The sequence below is a fragment of the Cajanus cajan genome, chromosome 11 (genome assembly GCF_000230855.2).
Source record: "Cajanus cajan strain Asha chromosome 11, NIPB_CcT2T_4, whole genome shotgun sequence".
Lineage (NCBI taxonomy): Eukaryota > Viridiplantae > Streptophyta > Magnoliopsida > Fabales > Fabaceae > Cajanus > Cajanus cajan.
Genome location: NC_138527.1, coordinates 38,729,503 through 38,750,311, shown reverse-complemented (window position 1 = coordinate 38,750,311; position 20,809 = coordinate 38,729,503). Strand labels below are relative to the sequence as shown.

The 20,809-nt window shown below is 36.5% G+C and overlaps 3 protein-coding genes across 3 annotated transcripts; 1 reads left to right on the top strand and 2 right to left on the bottom strand.

Moving 5' to 3' along the window:
* Positions 1 to 210: 210 nt before the first annotated feature.
* Positions 211 to 4,088, bottom strand: HVA22K (HVA22-like protein K). The gene is made up of 8 exons (XM_020361826.3): positions 3,935 to 4,088; positions 3,745 to 3,803; positions 3,553 to 3,650; positions 2,143 to 2,194; positions 1,840 to 1,903; positions 922 to 1,017; positions 621 to 693; positions 211 to 525 (listed from the first exon to the last, which is right to left on the bottom strand). Exons 1-8 carry the CDS (start codon positions 3,965 to 3,967, stop codon positions 410 to 412), a joined length of 591 nt encoding a protein of 196 aa, XP_020217415.1. The 5' UTR covers positions 3,968 to 4,088; the 3' UTR covers positions 211 to 409.
* Positions 4,089 to 7,083: 2,995 nt separating this feature from the next.
* On the bottom strand, positions 7,084 to 9,213 carry HAM4 (GRAS family transcription factor). The gene has a single exon (XM_020361613.3). It carries the CDS (start codon positions 8,996 to 8,998, stop codon positions 7,469 to 7,471), a length of 1,530 nt encoding a protein of 509 aa, XP_020217202.2. The 5' UTR covers positions 8,999 to 9,213; the 3' UTR covers positions 7,084 to 7,468.
* A 5,636-nt stretch (positions 9,214 to 14,849) lies between these two features.
* LOC145953536 (uncharacterized) lies at positions 14,850 to 19,121 on the top strand. Its single transcript, XM_083067512.1, has one exon. It carries the CDS (start codon positions 14,850 to 14,852, stop codon positions 19,119 to 19,121), a length of 4,272 nt encoding a protein of 1,423 aa, XP_082923638.1.
* Positions 19,122 to 20,809: the final 1,688 nt, after the last annotated feature.

The following is a 20,809-nucleotide window of genomic DNA, read 5'->3' as shown; positions in this document are numbered from 1 at the left end:
ATAATAATTTTTTACAATTTCGTTCTTTGTAGTTATTTCTCCCTATCACGTAATTTTAAGTTCAAAAGATTATAATAATTTTCTCACAAATTTATATTGTACAAATTATACGTGTATCTTTGCATGTTGTACAATTGTTAAAGAATTATAAAAAGTTAATAAAATCACAGTAAAAACTGCATTAATCACATTAAATGTGATGCTAACCTATTAAAAATATCACTTTTAATTCTTTCATTATTACTTTAAGACACTGAATAACAATTGTCATCCTAAACTTAAAAATTAGAAAAATGCAAGGTCCCTAATATCGTTACCCTTGAAAACGCTGATAAAAAGATAACATTAGAGAAAAATAAGAGAAGTCTTTCTTATTCCTCGCAGTATAAGGGGACTCTTGGGGCAGCACTCATCCATGATTGGGGTTTTGGTCAGGTTCAGCGTCAGAGAGCACCGCAGGGTCTTCCGATGAACTGTGTTGCTGCGATCTATCTGATTCAGCAGGGCCTCTCAACGTTTGATCCGCTAAGCCACAAAAAGAATAATAAAAAATTGCAGTTTAGTAACATACATAGTTATGAGAAATAGCCACTGCAAAATAGAGAAACATAATGTCTCGCCTGATCCAGCTATCTTTACTACCATGCTCTTGACAAACTTGATCTCCGCTTGGTATGAACTGACCAGTTTGATCTGCATGTGTAACAAGTCAAATTCCACTGTTAAATACAGTTGTTCACAAAATGTTAAAAAATGATCTCTATATTTGAAAGAGAACTCAGAGAAAGTTCCCTTCTACCAGCTCTTATTTGATATTCAGAATGTAAACAAGCTATAAGGTTATTGCTGGATTTCTCCATCTTTGATGGGATCACAGGTTCTTTTTGTTAATAAAGTTAAAAAGCAATGTATCGGACATACTACTTCACAATATGCAAGACCTAAGACTCGATCAACTCGAGCTTGATGCTTCAACAAGAAGGGGCGCAAGTGGTTTGAATATAATTGTTTTGCTCCCTGTTCAAACCAATGTAGTTTATCAGCAATATAAAAGAATAGAGTTAAGGCATTAAAGGGATAAAATGTCAACCATAAAATGTTACATGTATTAAAAAGAAAGCAATATAGTGATATAAGTAACAAGAAGCAAATGCAAAACAGAAAGGTGGATAAAAAAAATGCTAGTAACTTAAAAGGGGGAAATTCCCCAGAGAATTACGAGACAAAATACTTAAATCCAAGAATCAACTCACAACTAAAAGGATATTGCAAGAGCACACGGATATTTTGCAGTTTAAAAATGCTATCAGATCTTCATCTAAATGCAGAACTTATCAGTTATTAATAATTAAGGGTATTAGAACAAATCTTTTTGAACTTTATACATGTACCAAAATTCACGCATCCTATTATAGTTTACAGAATTAGATTTACACCAAGATTTTTTGTATTTTCATGTCAAAAATTTTCTGCCCAACTTTACATGCAATTCATTAATTTTGCACATTGACTGTCTCTTTCTTTCCCAAATAGTTGTCCATATAGCATATTGTCCAAATCATAATCTCTCATTTTTCAGCAGAAGAAAATGGTGAAAATTTCAACTGCCGCAAAGAAGACATTATGCTTGTCAAAACTGAAGATTTGTTTGAACTACAAAGATATGATGACCAAAACATGGTAAAAGAAAAAGAAAATGAAGAAAAAGAGGGTAAGAACTAAGAAAGGAAATGGCACAAGGAAGGGACATAAGATAGGAACGTTAAACAAAAAATGTTCCAGACAGGTCAAAAACATCATTATAGAATCCACCTAATTCTTAGTCTCTATAGAACTCACACTGGTAGGTGGAAGTTGAAGCCAAACAAGAAATGCAAACTTCAGGTGATAGTACATAGGACACCTGCAAAAATAATTAACATTACAAGGGATTTAGTTCATCGAGTCTGCAATAACTAATAACCCAGATAAAAAAAAAATACTAACAGCCATAAAAAAAAAAGGGAGATGGAATCTTGTTAACTAGAAGGTAGTAAACTTTATCATATAGAGAAAAAGAAAAAAAAGGTAGAACTTCGAAATCAAAGGGCCCTACAGGCCCTATACAACTAACTAAAATGGCTTAGGATGTGATGACTATACCAAGAAATAAACTTGTCAGTGAATACTTCAACGAGGCTGAACGAACCATAGGCTGCAAAAATAAAAATAAAAATGCAGAAAAAAAATCATAATTAAAATAATACAATAATATGATTTATGTTTATACATGGTAATGCAAAGAGATTGAAAATATGTGGGGGGAAGCATGTCAAAAACAGTGCTGTCAAATTTGTGCGGATCATTTGATCCACAATTCAATAAGTTGTTTCCTCCCTCACAAGTCATGTCAAGCTGGATTACTGATGCAGGTGGAGTGGTTCAGATCATCATCTAAGGCATTGCATCATTTGAGTGGTGTGCAAAAACACACCATGGGTGCAAATTGGGTAGGTCAGGTCACACAACCCAGTGTAAAAAAGATATATGCATATTCCTAATTGCTATGCCTATGGCCTAAGTCATACTCAACTATCTCTGCCACTGGTTCCCTCCCTGTTTTCTGTTGCTGCCTCACTCTCTTCTCTCGTGCTTCTCTGTGCAGCATGCTTGTGTCTCTTTTTCTTTTCTGGTAGTGTTGTTGCTGTGTGCTATAAGGTTTTTTTATCTACTATTCTTTTTATGCATAGGGGTGTGTGTGTGTTTTTAAATATAATTTTGCGTTTTAGTTTAAACTTATGATTCATGCTATGATCCAACAATCCAAGACCCCCTTAACGTTGAAACTTCTTAGAACACCAGGAACTTGTTTTCAGCTATCAGATAAGAATGTGGTGTGTTAAATGTAGGAAACAGTAATTCTTAAGGGTAGGAATCACTGCTCGTTCAATTTATGATCTAATTTTCATCATCTGATAAAAGTAATTAGTATGTTAGGTTGGGGGCCCATATGTGGTTCCTGCATTCTTCCCACAATAACTTAAAGATTCGCAAGAACAAATGTTTTCTGACAGCAACATAACTGGCTTACAAGAACTAACAAAGCATAAACTCAACCAAAAAAATGATATTAAAAGATTAGTAATTTGATTCTGTCAAGTCAATCTAAAACAAAAGTGTCAACATAATGTGTAAATCATAAATTGGCCAGCTTACATACATCTTGTAATCCTGCTAAGCAAGATTATAATGAAATGTTTCTGAACTAGCTTTATTGCCATCATGCAGCAAAATATGCAAGATAAAACTATAATATTATATCAGAAGGTTGATTAGGTGTGGAAACTAGTAAGAATCTTTCATGCTGTTTTTTTATTATTGTAATTTTTTAAACAAAACAAAAAAACAGTAACAGTAAACCTTCCCACTCATTAGCAGTGTCGGATAGCCACAACATGAATCAAAATCATGCAGTCACTTAACATAATTTCCATTTTTTCATCTATTTCAGAGTCTCTAATATAAGGATTAGTGAAAAGAGAACAAAAAAGAACAAGTTAGGCAAATTGGTACCTGCCCAGTATAGAAGACACTTATTTTGAGCATTTTGATCTTTACTTTCTATTGCCTTGAACGTAGAGTACACAGGCAAAGCAACTCCCACAGTGCAGCTGCAAAATCAGAAAGGTCAACAGTTAAACAACAATTTTAACCACAAACTACCTCAAAATCATAACCGGAAATAGTAAAACAGAAATACTTTACCATGCTGTTCGAATTACAACGTTGGATCCAAGAGGACAAAGGAGCAAACGGAGTCCAACCTGCACCAAATAGTTCGCACATCAATCTATGCATAAATGACAAAAATAAAAGAATTAAAACCCTAGATGAACCAAAACATTGAAACAAAATGACGAAAGATGAATAAGAGAAAAAGAAGATGGATGCGAACTTCGCTTGTTATGTTTGATCCGAGGAGAGCCATTCTAATTCCCAAGGCACCATTCCCTTCGCTTCCGACATGCTATGTAAATTTGGACGAAGCTTATATGTTTTTGGCTTTATGCTAACCGTCAAACACCGAAAAAATATGAAGAGAGGGAAAAAAAAGGCTCCGATAAACTAAAACAGGTCCGGCCCAATAAAATAACGGGCTCACACCCAAACATCACACGTAGGTTTTCTCTGAGAGACAGAATTAATTTAGATTTCTATAATATATGTCTATAACATTATAATACTCTATATTTATATCTATAATATCAAATAAAAAAAATTTCACATTTGATGTATATATTTTGTGGAAAATTTTATAACTATATTTTAAATTATTATGTCTCTCCAGTATTTTTTAAAAACTATTCTTATAATTACAATTATTTAAAAAAAACTTTTCAAATTTTCAAATTATTAACCGTTTATTTAATTTTATTTATATTTTAAAAAAATATAAAGAGAGGCACCGTCAATTTAAAAAAAAACAATATACGGAGGCATTGTCTATTTTTTTAAAAATAATATATACAGAGACACTATATATTAATATATATATATATATATATGAAATATTTTATTCAGTGTTCATGTTCTCCTGGACCTTTTAATCCTCTTAACTAATATATTTAATTATTTTATTTAAAATAAAAAATAAAAAACTAGATTTTTTTCTTATTTTTTATAATAAAGACATAAAATATCTCTTTTTCACTAGTGTAATATGACAATGTTAAACTGTTACAAATATGACTATTTTTTATTTTAGTTTTTGTAAAAAATTTGTCATTCTTAGATCTTGAGATATTGCTAATATTTTTTAATTGTTATCATCAAGTCTAACTGGTTTAATGTTGATATAACTAAAAAAATAAACAAAAAATAAACAAAAAATATATTAATTAAAGTAATTAAAATAATAAATACTAATTTCAAATTAATATAACTAAATTATTTTTACCAATAAAATCACTATATATAATTTATTTTTATAATTTTTTAATATATCATGAACAATGACTTTTTTAAATATTGTTCTTACTTTTAATTGACTAATTTACTTTTTACATTGTATTATATATATATATATATATATATATATATATATTACAAATAATTTTTCACAAATACCTCAATTACATATAATTTAAGTTTACCAACACATGGACAAAGGGAGCCACAATTGCTATAATCACATTGAACATAGGAATTAATGCTTTTCTCACACGTGTATTAGTTTGCTACTGAACCATGAGTCAGTTAGGATTATATTAGTCTCCTAACTTATATAAATATCCTTTATAATATCTTTTGCCATGAAACTTAATAACATGAGATAATAAGTTTCTTTATTATCCCTTGTTTTATATTATTACGTAGTTATCAAATGGTATAAATATTTATCCTTTTTCTTCTGCCATTAATACATCATGTTGTGCAATTCTCATGTGGTGATTTTGAATCCTCCGATGGATCCATCACAAAACATGTATTACATTCATCCTACATAAAGTTCTACCAATGATTTGGTTTACTCCTCTTTTTAATCAAAAAAAATTATCATTATTGAGTTTAATGTACCTTTAAGGTGTGGCAAGAATTACGTAAAAGATTTGCATGAGGAAATTCCATTTGCATCCCTGATCTTCAATAAGAACTATATAATTCGAAGCAAGGTTTATTTTTTTATTATTGATTTCTTTACTCAACTTAAGATCTTTTGGGAAGAATTGGATAATTATTATCTAATTCTTCAATGTCGTTGCGATGCATTGCCCAACGTCAAGAAATTTCATAAAGAATATCAAATCATGAGATTTGTGAATAGTCTCAATGAGGGTTTTAGTCTTGTTTACTCTCAAATTATGATGATGAAACCACTACCTTATCTTAATCATATCTTTTCAACAATTGTTCAATTTGAATCTCAAAATGGTCTAGCATCTGATATTACTGGAGATCTCTCAATCTCCATCAATATTGTTAATGCTAAGAAGTCGTATGGTAGGAATAGATGAATTTTTACAATTTTAATAAACCTCCCAAATGTACTTTTTATGGTAGAATTGGTCGTTTTATTGACAAATGTTACCAGAAGCATGACATTCCTCCTCATTTCAACAAAAGACCCATTTCTACAAACAACACAATGACTGATAACACTACTTTGACCAATGATAATGTTTCTATTGACAAACCCAAGGAATAACTTTTCACAAACACCTTAATTGCATACAACTTTAGCTTAAAGGGAGCCACAATTGTTATAATTTCACTGAACAAAATAATTAATGTCATAACTCAAAATCAAGAACAAAACTATCAAGAAAACATTAGGGAGTGCTTCTATGGGATTCTGGAGAGTACTATATTTAACAAGGATTAAAACATACCACAATATTACTTTCATTCAAGCTTTAACAATGAGAAAACTATAAATTGCAACAAATTGACATTCAAGTTCATCTAAACCAAATTAAACTATATTTGTTTCTTATTCACAAACAGAATCACACATATAATAACAAAACGAATTACTAAACCACACTGAATCAAAGTTTTTTTTTTCATCTATTGAATGAAAGTTTTAATATTCAAGAATATTGTACGATGTAAAGGTTAAAAATGAGAATAGGTAAATATAAGATAATTTACTCAAATCTTTATTGACCAGCATAATACTAATCTCTACCAAATAATTATATTTATGATAGTTATTGATATTCATATTCTTCAACTGATTATTCACAACATGATGGCAATGAGAATTTGATATTGAGAATTGAAACATTATTAATGACTAATCAATTTAAATCGAATTTTCTAATACTGAGTAATTCATTATTAATCTCCTATCTACCAATCTAAGAAGCTAATATTCTTTAATTTGTAAATCAATATATACAACAAAATTATTATAAAAACAAAAGATAATTCATGTCATAATGATATATAATATTAATACTAAATGAAAACATTAAATTTTTAATAAATCTCTTTTTGTAATCTAAATAGGATTATCGGAAATTCTATGCCGGAACAAGAATATATTTCGTACCACTGATAACAAAGGAGAAATTAATATCAGAAATTAAAGGTGGACGATCGTAATCGAATATGCTCGTCATACAAACCTTTGATTTATCTAATTTTCGCATCAAAATACACCATACCATAAGGATTGAAAGATAGAAAGTCAAAGAAGCATTTAATCTGCCAACCCTTTCATTTGAAAACCAGTAAAGTTCACGAGGATAACAACCCCCACCCCTCCTACTTTACATGATAACAAAATGGTCCATGATACATACAAGTTTATCTTATCTACCACCCCCACCCCACTTTTAACTTTTGCCAGAGATACCTACATTTTCCATCATCATAGTACTCACTATGCCAACTTCGAAATTGGAACCTAATAATAATAATACCATCATTACTAGTTTAATTATTACATAATCAATCCCCTCTCCCAATAACAGTTTCCCGTGTACTAACAGCGCCACGCTGACGTGGCAACCATGGCGCGATCGTGCCAGAACAAAACCAGTTCGTTCTGACGTTTCGCCACGTGGAAGCCTCTGATTTGCGACTTCGCCAACAAGCACTCCGCTTGAAAATCCGCGAACTGGCTTAACTGCACCGGCCTCATTCCGGCACCGTAAAACGCCTCCCTCCACGGAGGCATCCGCCGCCACGCGCTCTCCACCGCCGCCAAAATCCTCGGCCGCACCTGCAGCATCTCTATTCTCCTCACCCACTCCCCTCCTCCCACCACCGTCGAAGCGTCCAGCGACTCCAACATCATCGAGTAGTACTCCAGGCTGCTCACAACGCCGCGCCGGAACGACGCCACCGCCGCAGTCGCCGACTCCGCCCAGCCCTCGCCGTCCACGAAAACCACCACGCCAGGCGAGATCCTCCGCACGTCCGCCAGGAACGCGGCGGTGTTGCCGAGGTGGCGGAAAATCGCCGGCGACAAGAGCACAGCGGTCTTCTCGCCGTCGACGAGCTTCACCGCCTTGAAGGAGATTGTCTCGAAGGTCCGAAGCGGCACGAATTCGACGTGGACGCGGATCCTGAGCTCGAGAGCGAACTGCGCGAGGTTGTCGCGGACGAGCGTGCTCTCGACGGCGAACTCTTCGGGAACGACGGCGGTGATTCTCAGAACCGGCGATTCCGCGGCCTTCTCCGCAATCTCCTTCATGAGAGAAGCGTACTGGATCCCGAGGCCGATGTCGAAGTCGATGACGTGCATGAAGCAGGAGGCAGCGTGATCGAGAACGATTTGGTTAGTGGTGAAGATGGAGAACATGGGGATCGGTGAGATTCCGGAGAAGGCCTTGAAGGTTCTGATACTGTGCACGATTTCCACCAACGAAGAAAGCCTCGGTGTCCGGTTCGAACCGGAGAGGAGAGACTCCAGAGCTTCTTTGAAGTAAAACGCTGCGCGCTGAAGCGGTTTTCCCGCGGGGGATCGTAGCCGTTGATTGAGCCGCTCCAATATCACTTGCGCCACGTGTAATTGCTTGGTGTCGAAGCAATCAGCGGCGCGGATGAGGTCTTCGATGAAATCAAAACCGTTGTGATTGAAGTCGTGAATTAAGTGATCGAGTGTGGCGTTTGCAGGGTAGTTATTGTAAGCGAGGTTTTGGTTTTGGGTCGAGTTAGAGTACATGTCGGAGAGAGTGGTGAATTCAAGCGCGTGGTCGAAGGGTGTGAAATCTTCGCACGTGTTGTTGTTTTCATTTGTCTTCAAAACGGGGGCACCCGAGTCGTCGTGTAAGCCCAGGTCCTTCATGATGGAGTCCCAATCCAAGTTGTGCAACGCATGGTCGTCCAGCTCGACAACGGAGTGATCGGTGGGTTTGTCGGGGACGGTGGCCGGGCTTGGGCTCCGGCACAGGTCGAGGACGGAAGTGGGCTCGTAGCCGAGGCCCGTGTTGTTGGGAAGGGCAATGGTACGGGTTGCGTTACTGGGTTTTGGGTTGGCCTGTGGGGATGAGGGAACGGGAACTCTCATCGCTCGGTAAGGATTAAGGAAGTTGCTGTGTTGTGGCCTTGTGGTTTCTGAATGATACAAATTTGTTGAAAGTAGAGGTTGCCAAGGAGAAGGAGAAGGAGAAGGGGGCTTTTGGTGGTTATGATTGTGGCCCTTTTTATCTTTGTGTGTGCACGTAAAGGGGTGGGCTTACTTATTTATGCTCATGTCATGTATATGGGAATGCCTTCGACTTCAAATATATAGATAGCTATGCTACTGTCATACATTTGCACTATCACTATGAGTTATGTGACCTCACCATGCTTAACCCTACGTACTTAATCAATCATAGTAACCTTAACTTTTTTAGTTTCAATTATATATACTTTTATTTCATACATTAAATCTATCGGGAAATTCAAAACTTTTGGTAAAAAAAAATGTTTAAGGTTTTTAAATAAAAAATAATGAAACAACCAAATTTATTTAATTTAATTTAAAAATAACAAATTACACACAATTTTAAGTCATAAAAAGCAAAATTATAATTAATAACTCTTTTCAATTATCACTGTGACTCTGTACGTGAGGCTTCAAGGCGAAGCCACGCTACCTTGTCTTTCTCCTTTTTCTTTGCTTTTCTTGGTGAACTTGAAAGGTCTAATGACCTAATGCTCAGGTGAAAGATATGTTTAGCCATGTAGCTGTGAAAGCTTTTTGTCATGAATTGCTGTACATACACGAGATGTTTTGTGGATGAAAATTATCTATCTTTTGGAACTAAACTGTAATATGTCGTTGAGAGAAGACTCCAAAAATTAGTTACGTCCACTCACCTTTCAAAATCAACACAAATGCACGAAATTGAAGACAAGACTTGTACAAACCGAATTGGAATTTCTTTTGTGACAAAATTTAGGTGAACTAGATTAAGTATTTTAGCATTATTTTTAATTAAAATAAAATTTTGATTCAATAATCTATTTAACAAAAGTCAATATTAAACTTTGAAAATGATAATTAAAATAAAATCCTAATTCCACTTAGAATATTTTTTTAATATAGTTAAATAAAACACTTAATATTATTCAGTGCACTTTGGTAGATTTATTTTGACGTCTGTAAACATGGTATCATTTACATGTCAAAAGATGTTTCAAGCTTGAACTGTAAAACGACAAAAGAGTCAAATAGTGGGCGTTAAAGTCGTGTGTTTCTTTAAGTTGGGCCCACAAAAGTGGTAAATGGACCCCAAGACATAGCACCACCCATCTTTAATTCTTTATTTATATCGAAGAAAAAGCTTTGAGAAAGGTCCATCATGAAGTACTTTGTAAGGGAGAGCGGAAAGTTTTGCCACTGCTATGTTCCAACCTAACTACTAATATTGGCTGTTAGAAATGCTACATTTTTGTGAACAGAGTCTCCCTTCGTAGAACCGCATAATATGAATATGAATTGTCAAAATGAATCGACCATGGTAAACATTAACAGGCATCCAAACTTCAGGAATCGGCTCACTTTTGACTAACACAATATTTTGGGTAAAGTTGAGCAGTAAAAAGTGTGGGGAATTCGTATCTTGTAAAATTGTTTTCTCGTGTTCCATTGAATCATGTCAATTAGCTAGTTCGTGCCAAGGAAGGAAAGCTTACCTTTTTTAGTATTATTTAACGGTTAGATTTTGATATAACTTTTTTATAATATCAACACATTAAATTTATCATATTTATGAGCTTTTAAAATATGATTTTCATATATTTCTATGTTTCTTTACTTGTACGCTGGAGCAATTTATGTCACAACTTTACTCATTTGTCACTTGAGATTAAGTGATCACAAATGGTGATTGTGTGACCTATGTGATCTCCTCTTACTAAATAACAAATCTATTAAATTTTGAAAAATTGAATAACATAAAATTGTGATCAATATGCATATAGTTTCACATCACTATGCCAACCTCTTAATGTTAGACGACTGATTTTGTTTCTATCATAGATTGACTACAATTATTTTATCTTGCGATCTATAAAATATGATTATTATTAATGATTTTTTTAACCAAAATAACTTTTATATAAGACAATTTTGCCTACCAAGTGTGAATTAAATTCTCAATTTTGACATATTTTTTTCAAATATTAACTTGAGCAGTAAAGTCTCTACAAATGACTATTATTCAACCTCTTATACTCCTTTTTATTTGAGTTCATCATTTGTTAGTAAAAAATATATTCCTCTTGGTTGAAACCATTTAACAACATCATTATTATCGATTTGAATTTTCTCCCCACCATATCTTCACTCATTTGCATGGTATTTCACTCATTTTTCATTCATTTGTAAGTTTTTATTCACACATTTGAATGTTGTTTTTTAATTTGCATGAATTTTTTTTTCTTACTCATTTAAATATCTTTAATTTGCCACTAATTTTTCCTTCCGTTTCACATTTCTCACTGATTTGCTTGATTTCTTTCTCAACATACAATTTTTTAAAAATATTGTTTATATTTTATATTAAAAAATTATGCAAGGCAAAATAATTGCTAAACCGTGTTAGGTAGAAAATTAAGCAAGTTTGATTGAAATAATTGATCCTTGATTTCGTGACACTTTTTTCATGGTATTATTGTTTGTTTCATATTTCTGTTGAGATACTATTACTCACCTTTACTTGCCATTTTCCCTTGTTTGACATTTTAATTCCACAACCCTTTTCAGTACAAAGGTTAATCAGTTTCATCTTTTTATTTATTTTTTCATGTGGACCTTCTCTGTCAATAGTAATTTTACGTGGAGTTTCAGCGTTCGTTATGCGGCTATTATGCTCTCGTCTTATCGCATTTTTGTGCCATATGTCTTAGTTACAAATTAATAATTAATAAATACTTACACTAGTGTGTATCTTGTTGTGCATTTATGTATAATTAACTTAAATAAATTATAATATCATTTTGGTAGGAATATGGATCTTTGTATTTTTTTTATAATAATTATTGTACACTAGTATGGAATATCTTGTTTCCCAAGGCTTTTTGTCTTCATTATATTTCTTTTTAATTATTATTTTGTTGAGGAACATTTTATTACCAATTTATTATATTTTACTGGCCAATCTAAACGAAAAGAAGAGGGGAACATAGACGTACGAGTCAAGAATCCAGCAGCGTTCACACTCTCGTTGTGCTACGGATCGAGGAGAGGACAGTGAATAATTTAACTTTTTATTAACTTTAATTATATTTCCATATATTTTAATTAATATGCTTATTGCTAATTTTTATTTAATTAAAATTAACCCTAGTTGATTTATCGGTCTACTTTAATCAAACTCAATTTTGTCCAAATCATCCATTTTACGGCCCTACAATATATGTTAAACATGAGAAGAAAAGAATAATTCAACTTAATGTATTTAACTAATAATATAAGGTTTTTTTAGAAGTATAAAAAAATTGAACAATAACAAGATTACATGTTTCAAGAAAAAGGTATTATTTCTTTTTTAATTTCATACTTTAACTTTCTCCTTTATTTTAATTATTTGCATTTAATTTTTGTGTTAATTTTTTTATGCTGGATTTCGTACAATATATAACGTCATTGGGGATATAATTAATAAGATGTGACATAATATTTATTTGTATAAATAAATCATGGAAATTTTCTATAAAACAAATTAAGAAGACTAAGAAATGGCATCTGCTACATTTTATATATTTTATTTTCACTTAAATTTTTTTATATATTCTTTGTTCATTTATGCAAATTAATACTGTTATATATGTCACACTTTCGTCATACTCTCACCAATTATTATATGAAATTTATGATTGAAAAAATTTAACAAATAAGAAACTATGAATATTGAATGCGTGCAATTAAAATTAGGAGACTTGATGCATATAGTAAAAGTGTGGGATCCAAAAATTCAATTAAGACTAACAATAATTTTCCTCACTCCTAAAAACATAACTTTCATTTTAATATTTTATTGTATAAAAGTGGATTGTTAGAAATGTATGTTTATTAATGTTCGTTTATTCAATAAAGTGGATTGTTTATTAATGTTATGTCTCATATCACATCAAATAAGAAGAATGTTGGTGATAAACTTTCTAGTACTGTCTTTTCAACACATTTTTATTTAATGAAACTTATTTGGGTCCTAATAATTTTGAAACCGAACTCAAACTCACTAAATAGAAAATGACATTCACATATTTAGTGAGATTAACATTATTTTCATCAAAGATTGTAAATAAATAAAAAAACATTATTTTCATCAAATAAATGAGTCTCTGTTACTACTTACTACCAGTATTTATCTATTAGATGATTAAAAAAAGTGTAATACTTAAATTATAAGACGAACTCTTACATAGTGTCTGGTTTAAAAATATCAATAATTAAAAATAATATTATATCATATATAATATAGCTTATTTATTTAAATTTAAAATATAAATTTTATATTTAAAAATATTTATTTATTATAAATTTTAGTTACATAATAAAAATATTTACCCGATACATCTCACATGCAAAAATATTACCGCTATGTTCGAGTCACATTGGTGATTTAATTTTATGTTACCATATAATGATTTTAAAAACATTTATTCGTGGTATATTTTAAAAAGGGAAATACACTAATAAAGTTTTGATTATTCAATGGTACATCCCAAATAAAATCATTATTAAAATATAACTTTGTTTTACAGTGTATTAAAATAGAACGTTAAATGAAACGGGAAACAACACAAATTTTATCTTGCAATATAGTATATGATTTTTTTTATATTTAAAGTATTTTTCTTGTTATTTAATGTATTGATGATCACCAATGAAAATAAATGTCCTGATAAGAGAGACACATTTATAAATAAAATGAATTATCAAAGTTTAGATTTTAAATAAAAATTTAAAATATCCTCAATTTACAACAATATCGAAAAGATATAGTATAGTTATTGTTGTAGGAATATCTTCTTTTTTTTTTTAAAAAAAAAAGAAGAAGTAAAGTATGATCCGGATCCATTTGAATTTTCATTTTTTCACTGAGATGGGTGTGACGTGTCGGTGGAGCCCACAGAAGGGCTTTTAGTTTTATGTTGGATATGCATGCATTCTATTGGTGGTTTAATGAGTCAGCGCGTGCAAAGACGGCACGTGGTTGGGCAAAAAACCAAAAAGTGACCAACGAAGGAATATGTTCCAAACTATGAATGCTACGTGACACACCCACATACAGCTTCCCTGTTTCAAAGATAAACACCTTCATTGTCATAAAAGATAAACACCTTCGTCCATTTACTACCCATACAGTTACCACCTCACTTCTTTTCTAACACTGGTTTAAAGCTTTTATATATTAATAAAAAAAATATATGTTCTTCATATTTTATTATATTTCTTTTATTTTTACGCATATAATTTGTACGGGTAGGGGCGTTCGGCCACCTCTGGTCGGCCGCCGAATGGCAGTACTTGGTGGCCGAACGGCAATCGGCCACCAGGACCGAACTATCATTACTCATTGCTCTTAACCCGTGATTAGGGGTTAATCAGATGATTAAGGTGTATTACCTGATACGGTAAATACGTTGCAGGGCCCATGGGGTCCAGGGCCCATAAATGTCAGTATAAATAGCTCAGGTCAAAAGGTAACGTCACTGTTCATTAATTATCCTAGATATCTGTGCTTGTCCTGACTTGAGCGTTGGAGTGCCTTTTGCAGGTACCAACCGCTCTATTCACATCGGATTGGAGCACTCGTTCGGCCTTCAGACTACGAGAAGATCATTGGTGTACCCCCTTTGTAGGTACATTTGGCGCCCACCGTGGGGCCGAACGAAGGCAATTGGAAGTTTAACTAAGTGTAATGGCGATAACTAGGAGAACAAACACTCAGGACCATCAAAATGAGGAACATGTTGAGGTTGTTGATGAAACAGATCTTTCCGAAACGGTTCGATTGTTGAAACAGGAAATGGAGTTGATGAAACAGCAGCGAGAGAGAGATGCAAGAGAGCTTTCGGCCTTAAGAGCCGAAAACGAGGTGTTGAAAAGTCAAGACACTTCCTGGAAACCTACTCATGTCACCAACACACAAACTCAGGGATCGTATCAATCCCATGCAGTCCACACCTCAGCTCCACATGCCTCGGCAGTGGCACCTGGAAAACCCCTCTCGGCCTTACCCACCGTCGGCCGTCCTGCAGACTTGACAACTATTGGATCGCACCGACACCCCTTCACTCCTACTATCATGCAACTTCCGTTGATGGATAACTGGAAATCCTTGTCTATTGATAAATATGATGGTACCACTGATCCTGACGAACATCTTGATGTTTTCTTGACACAGGTGACATTGAGCACAACTGACGATGCTGCCTTATGTCGGATTTTTCCCACGTCACTTAAAGGAAGGGCATTGAGTTGGTTTACTCGGCTCCCTCCCAATTCCATCGATTCCTTCAGCACTTTGTCATCTCAGTTCACCATTCAATTCGCAACGAGTCGCCCTCATAGTCTGACGTCCCTATCTCTAGTCGGCCTTCGCCAAGACAAGAAGGAATCTCTTCGGACCTTTATGGATCGGTTCAACAAAGCAACTTTGGAGATTAGAGACCTTAACCCAGCCGTCGCACTGCATCATCTCACAACAGCCTTAAAACCGGGGCCGTTTGTCAATAGTATTTGTAAAAAGCCACCTTCGGACATGAATGATCTAAGAAGACGGGCTGACAAATACATGCAGATGGAAGAGTTGGCAGAGTATCGTAATCAGGCCCGAGCTGAATCGTCGAGCAAGATAGAAAAGCAGGCAGAACAATCATACAGGGGGCGAGGCAAGGAGATATCTCTTCGGGATCGGCCTAATCGGGGTCCGAAGTACACTCAATACACTCCACTCAATACCAGCCGTGCTGCGGTGCTTGAACAAGCTCTCGTTTCAGAAGTGTTGACAATTCCGAAAAGAGCATCCACTCCGCCACGAGCGAATACTAGTAAATCTTGTCGGTATCATCGCAATCGTGGACATTCCATTGACGAATGTGCTGCCCTTAAAGACAAAATAGAAGATTTGATTAAGCAAGGCAAATTGCATAACTGTGTGGATCGGTCAGGGTCGTCTCAAACTCGCTCATATCAACCTAGATATCAGGATCGGCGCAGGCAGGACCGTTCTGATAGAGCCTCACGAGAAAGAAGCAGGTCACGTGAAAGAAGCAGGTCGCGTGAAAGAAAAGATACTTCGGCACCATCGCATAGGAGGGTGATTAATACCATTGCAGGAGGGTTTGCTGGTGGAGGCTCAACTTCTTCGGCTCAAAAGAGGCATCTTAGAGCAATTCGGTCGGTCAACACTGTTCATAGACAGTCTTCTCGGAAGTTACCAGCAATAACCTTCACTGATGCTGATTTCAAAGGCATTGATCCCGAGCAAGACGACCCGATGGTTATTAGTGTGGAAATTCATAATTGCCTTGTCAAGAAAACATTGATCGATCAAGGCAGTTCGGCTGATATATTATATTGGAATACATTTAAACAGTTGGGTATTTCTGAAAAAGAATTGCTCCCTTATGATGATCCATTGGTCGGTTTTGCAGGAGAAAGAGTAAGTACCAGGGGTTATATTAAACTCTTCACGCGCTTTGGTTTTGATGAGCAGGAAAGCAGAGAAATTCAAGTGAAGTATATTGTGGTTGATGCTAGCACTTCGTATAATATCCTCCTCGGCAGGCCATCCTTGAATGCGTTAGGAGCTATCGTTTCAACACCACACCTAGCGATGAAGTTTCCATCTGATAAAGGGAAAATCATCACAATTCACGCCGATCAGAAGGCTGCTAGGGAGTGTTACTACGCTAGTTTGCGACTCGCGCCATTGGAAGAAAAAAGGTCGAAGTCAAAAAGGGTTCATGTTGTTAATGCCTCAGCACTAGTGGAGGAGCCGGTTTGGGATCTTGATCCAAGAATGAACAATGAAGAGCGGGTAGAACCGGTTGAATTAAAAGTGCAATTTCAGATCGGTATGCATCCTGTTCAGGTTACATACATCGGCGCCGACATGTCTGAAGAAGATCGTTCTGCCCTGTGCGAGGTTATATTGAAAAATAAAGATCTTTTTGCGTGGACACCTTCTGACATGCCTGGTGTGGACCCTAAGGTTATGTGTCATAAGTTGTCAGTTTGCACTGAAGCAAGAGCAATCGCACAACGTAAAAGAAAAATGGGGACGGAAAGGAAGCTTGCAGTTGAAACGGAGATAGCCAAGTTGCTTGATGCTAGGTTCATTCGGGAGGTTCATTATACCACTTGGTTAGCCAATGTAGTGATGGTGAAAAAACCGAATGGAAAGTGGAGAATGTGTACTGATTATACTAACCTCAATAAAGCATGTCCGAAAGATGCATACCCACTCCCGAACATAGATCGGTTAGTCGATGGTGCCTCCGGCCATGGAATTTTAACTTTTCTTGACGCTTATTCGGGATATAACCAAATCCCCATGCATTCTCGAGATGAGGAGAAGACGGCTTTCATAACCGACTCGGCCAATTATTGTTATCAAGTAATGCCTTTTGGGTTGAAAAATGCGGGGGCAACGTATCAAAGATTGATGAACAAAGTTTTTCAACACCAAATAGGTAGGAATATGGAGGTGTATGTGGATGATATGGTCGTTAAATCCAGAGACCTTGATCGACACATAGTGGACTTATCGGAGGTATTCCAACAGTTGCGCAAGTATGACATGAGGCTTAACCCGGAAAAGTGCGTGTTTGGAGTAGCAGGGGGAAAATTCCTCGGTTTCATGCTGTCGACGAGGGGCATTGAAGCTAATCCTGATAAGTGCATGGCAATCATCAACATGGTAAGCCCTCAGAGCCTCAAACAAGTTCAGCAATTGGCAGGTCGACTCACAGCGTTGTCACGATTCCTTCCATGTTTGGCCGAAATAACGAAACCTATTGTGAGATTGCTGAGAAAAACGAAAAAATTTGAATGGTCTATTGAATGTGAAGAGGCTTTTCGGACTTTAAAGGAGCGTCTCGGCTCACCTCCCATACTCTCCAAACCCGATCATGAGCTACCAATTGTGGTTTACCTATGCATATCAAACGATGCAATCAGTGCCGTTCTAATTCAAGAAAGGGATAGACAACAACCCATCTACTTCATCAGTCGCATATTACAAGAGGCTGAGACAAGATACCAGCTTTTGGAAAAGGTGGCACTGGGACTGATCCACACCGCTCGGCGCCTCAGGCAGTATTTTCAGAGTCATCGTGTCATTGTTCGAACTGACTGCCCGATAGCTAAGGTGTTGCGTAAACCTGAATTAGCTGGAAGGATGATGGCCTGGTCTATTGAGTTAACGGAGTTCGACGTTGGTTTTGAACCACGGGGGCCGATCAAATCCCAGTACTTGGTGGATTTTGTTAATGAGTTGCAGCCAAAGGGTTACTTTGTGAATGATGTGTGGACAATGCATGTGGATGGTTCCTCAAACAACCAGGGTAGTGGAGCTGGTATAATCTTAGAAGGACCATCAGGACTGATTCTTGAGCAATCATTACGGTTCGCGTTCAAAGCTTCAAATAATCAAGCCGAATACGAAGCGTTGTTGGCAGGGTTAAGGCTGGCACGAGAAATCGGGGTTAGCCGAGTGGAGTGCTGGACCGATTCAAAAGTTGTAGCCGAACAGGTGAATGATAATTTCCAAGTAAAAGATGCAAACTTGTTGAAATATTATCATTTGTTTCAGAGAATTCGTGATACATTTGACGAAGTTCAAGTGAAGCATACGCCAAGAGCGCACAATGAAAGGGCGGATCAATTGGCTCGGTTAGCAAGCAGTACCCGAAAACCGGGACAGTTGCGAACCACGCTTCACTTAGACCTTGAAGCTCCAAGTGTGGCAACTGAATGTTTGGCAGTAGAGAAATCCACTCGAACATGGATTACTGATATGGTAGATCATCTTGAACATGGTAAAGTGCCGTCTGACCCAGTGGCTGCTAGAAAGCTCCGAAAGCAGGTTACTAGATATACCATGGTTGGAGGAGAGCTATACAGAAGGGGATTCTCGGTCCCCTTGTTGAAATGTGTTGATACAGAGCAGCTGAATACATTTTGAGAGAAATGCATGAGGGGATATGCGGTTTTCACTCGGGAGGACGAACCCTGGCCACCAAGGTGCTTAGGGCAGGATACTATTGGCCTACTCTCGGGGACGATTGTGCAAAGTTTGTTAAGCATTGTACATCTTGTCAGCGACATGGTAACCTCATTCATGCTTCAGAGGAAGAACTTCATTGTATTAGTTCACCCTGGCCGTTTGCAATGTTGGGTATGGATATTCTTGGACCTTTCCCGATCGCCAAGGGTCAGTGCAAATTTTTGCTAGTTGCTGTAGATTACTTCACAAAATGGGTCGAGGCCGAACCACTTGCCAAGATCACAACTACTAATGTTCAAAAGTTTTTATGGAAGAACATTGTTACTCGTTTCGGTATTCCATATGCACTCATAACTGATAACGGTTTGCAATTCACTGATCAAAAACTCAATCGGTTTATTCAAGATCTTGGCATAAAACACAGATTTACGTCCGTAGAACATCCGCAATCCAACGGGCAAGCCGAAGTAGCTAACAAGGTGATCTTCACTGAATTAAAAAAGCGACTGGGAGCTGCCAAGGGAGCTTGGGCTGAGGAGTTGTTAGAAGTCCTTTGGGCTTATCGGTGCACGCCTCAGTCCACAACTAAAGAGACACCTTTTCGGCTAACATATGGCACCGACGCCATGATTCCGGTCGAAGTTGGGGAACCATCCTTTCGGCGACAACATTTTGATGAGACTACTAATGATGCATCACTCCGAGCCGAAGTCGATATGAGTGACGAAGTTCGCAACAAGGCCCAGATAATAGCTGAAGCTTGCAAACAGCGAATGATCAGGCGATTCAATTCTAATCTCACTAAGAGAAGTTTCAAGGAGGGCGACTTGGTATGGAGAGTGCAAGGAACGGCAAGACGCAATTCAAAAGAAGGCAAGTTGGCTGCTAATTGGGATGGCCCATTTCGGGTCCGACACAGTTTAGAAAACGGGGCATACAAATTGGAAGAACTTTCGGGCAAGATCATTCCCAGAACATGGAACGCTTCTCATCTGAAAACATATTATAGCTAGTATACATTGTAAAAAGACTTTGTGTAAACAGCGGGTGTACTCTTTTCCTTGATCGGTCTTTTCTCCCCTTGTAAAAAAGTGAAAAGGGGTTTTGGCCGATAAGGTTTTTAACGAGGCACCCAGTAATAAAATTTCATCAGTTCTTCCATTCTATTGTTAGTTTATCAATTCCTAACGGCTGAAAAATCTTGCAGCAGGCTTCCCTCCCGAGTTGTTCAACTCAGCCAAGGACGTGCCTTGAAAAATCTCGCAACGGGCTTCCCTCCCGAGTTGTTCAACTCGGCCAAGGACGTGCCTTGAAAAATCTCGCAACAGGCTTCCCTCCCGAGTTGTTCAACTCGGCCAAGGACGTGCCTTGAAAAATCTCGCAACAGGCTTCCCTCCCGAGTTGTTCAACTCGGCCAAGGACGTGCCTTGAAAAATCTCGCAACAGGCTTCCCTCCCGAGTTGTTCAACTCGGCCAAGGACGTGCCTTGAAAAATCTCGCAGCAGGCTTCCCTCCCGAGTTGTTCAACTCGGCCAAGGACGTGCCTTGAAAAATCTCGCAACAGGCTTCCCTCCCGAGTTGTTCAACTCGGCCAAGGACGTGCCTTGAAAAATCTCGCAGCAAGCTTCCCTCCCGAGAATCCATTC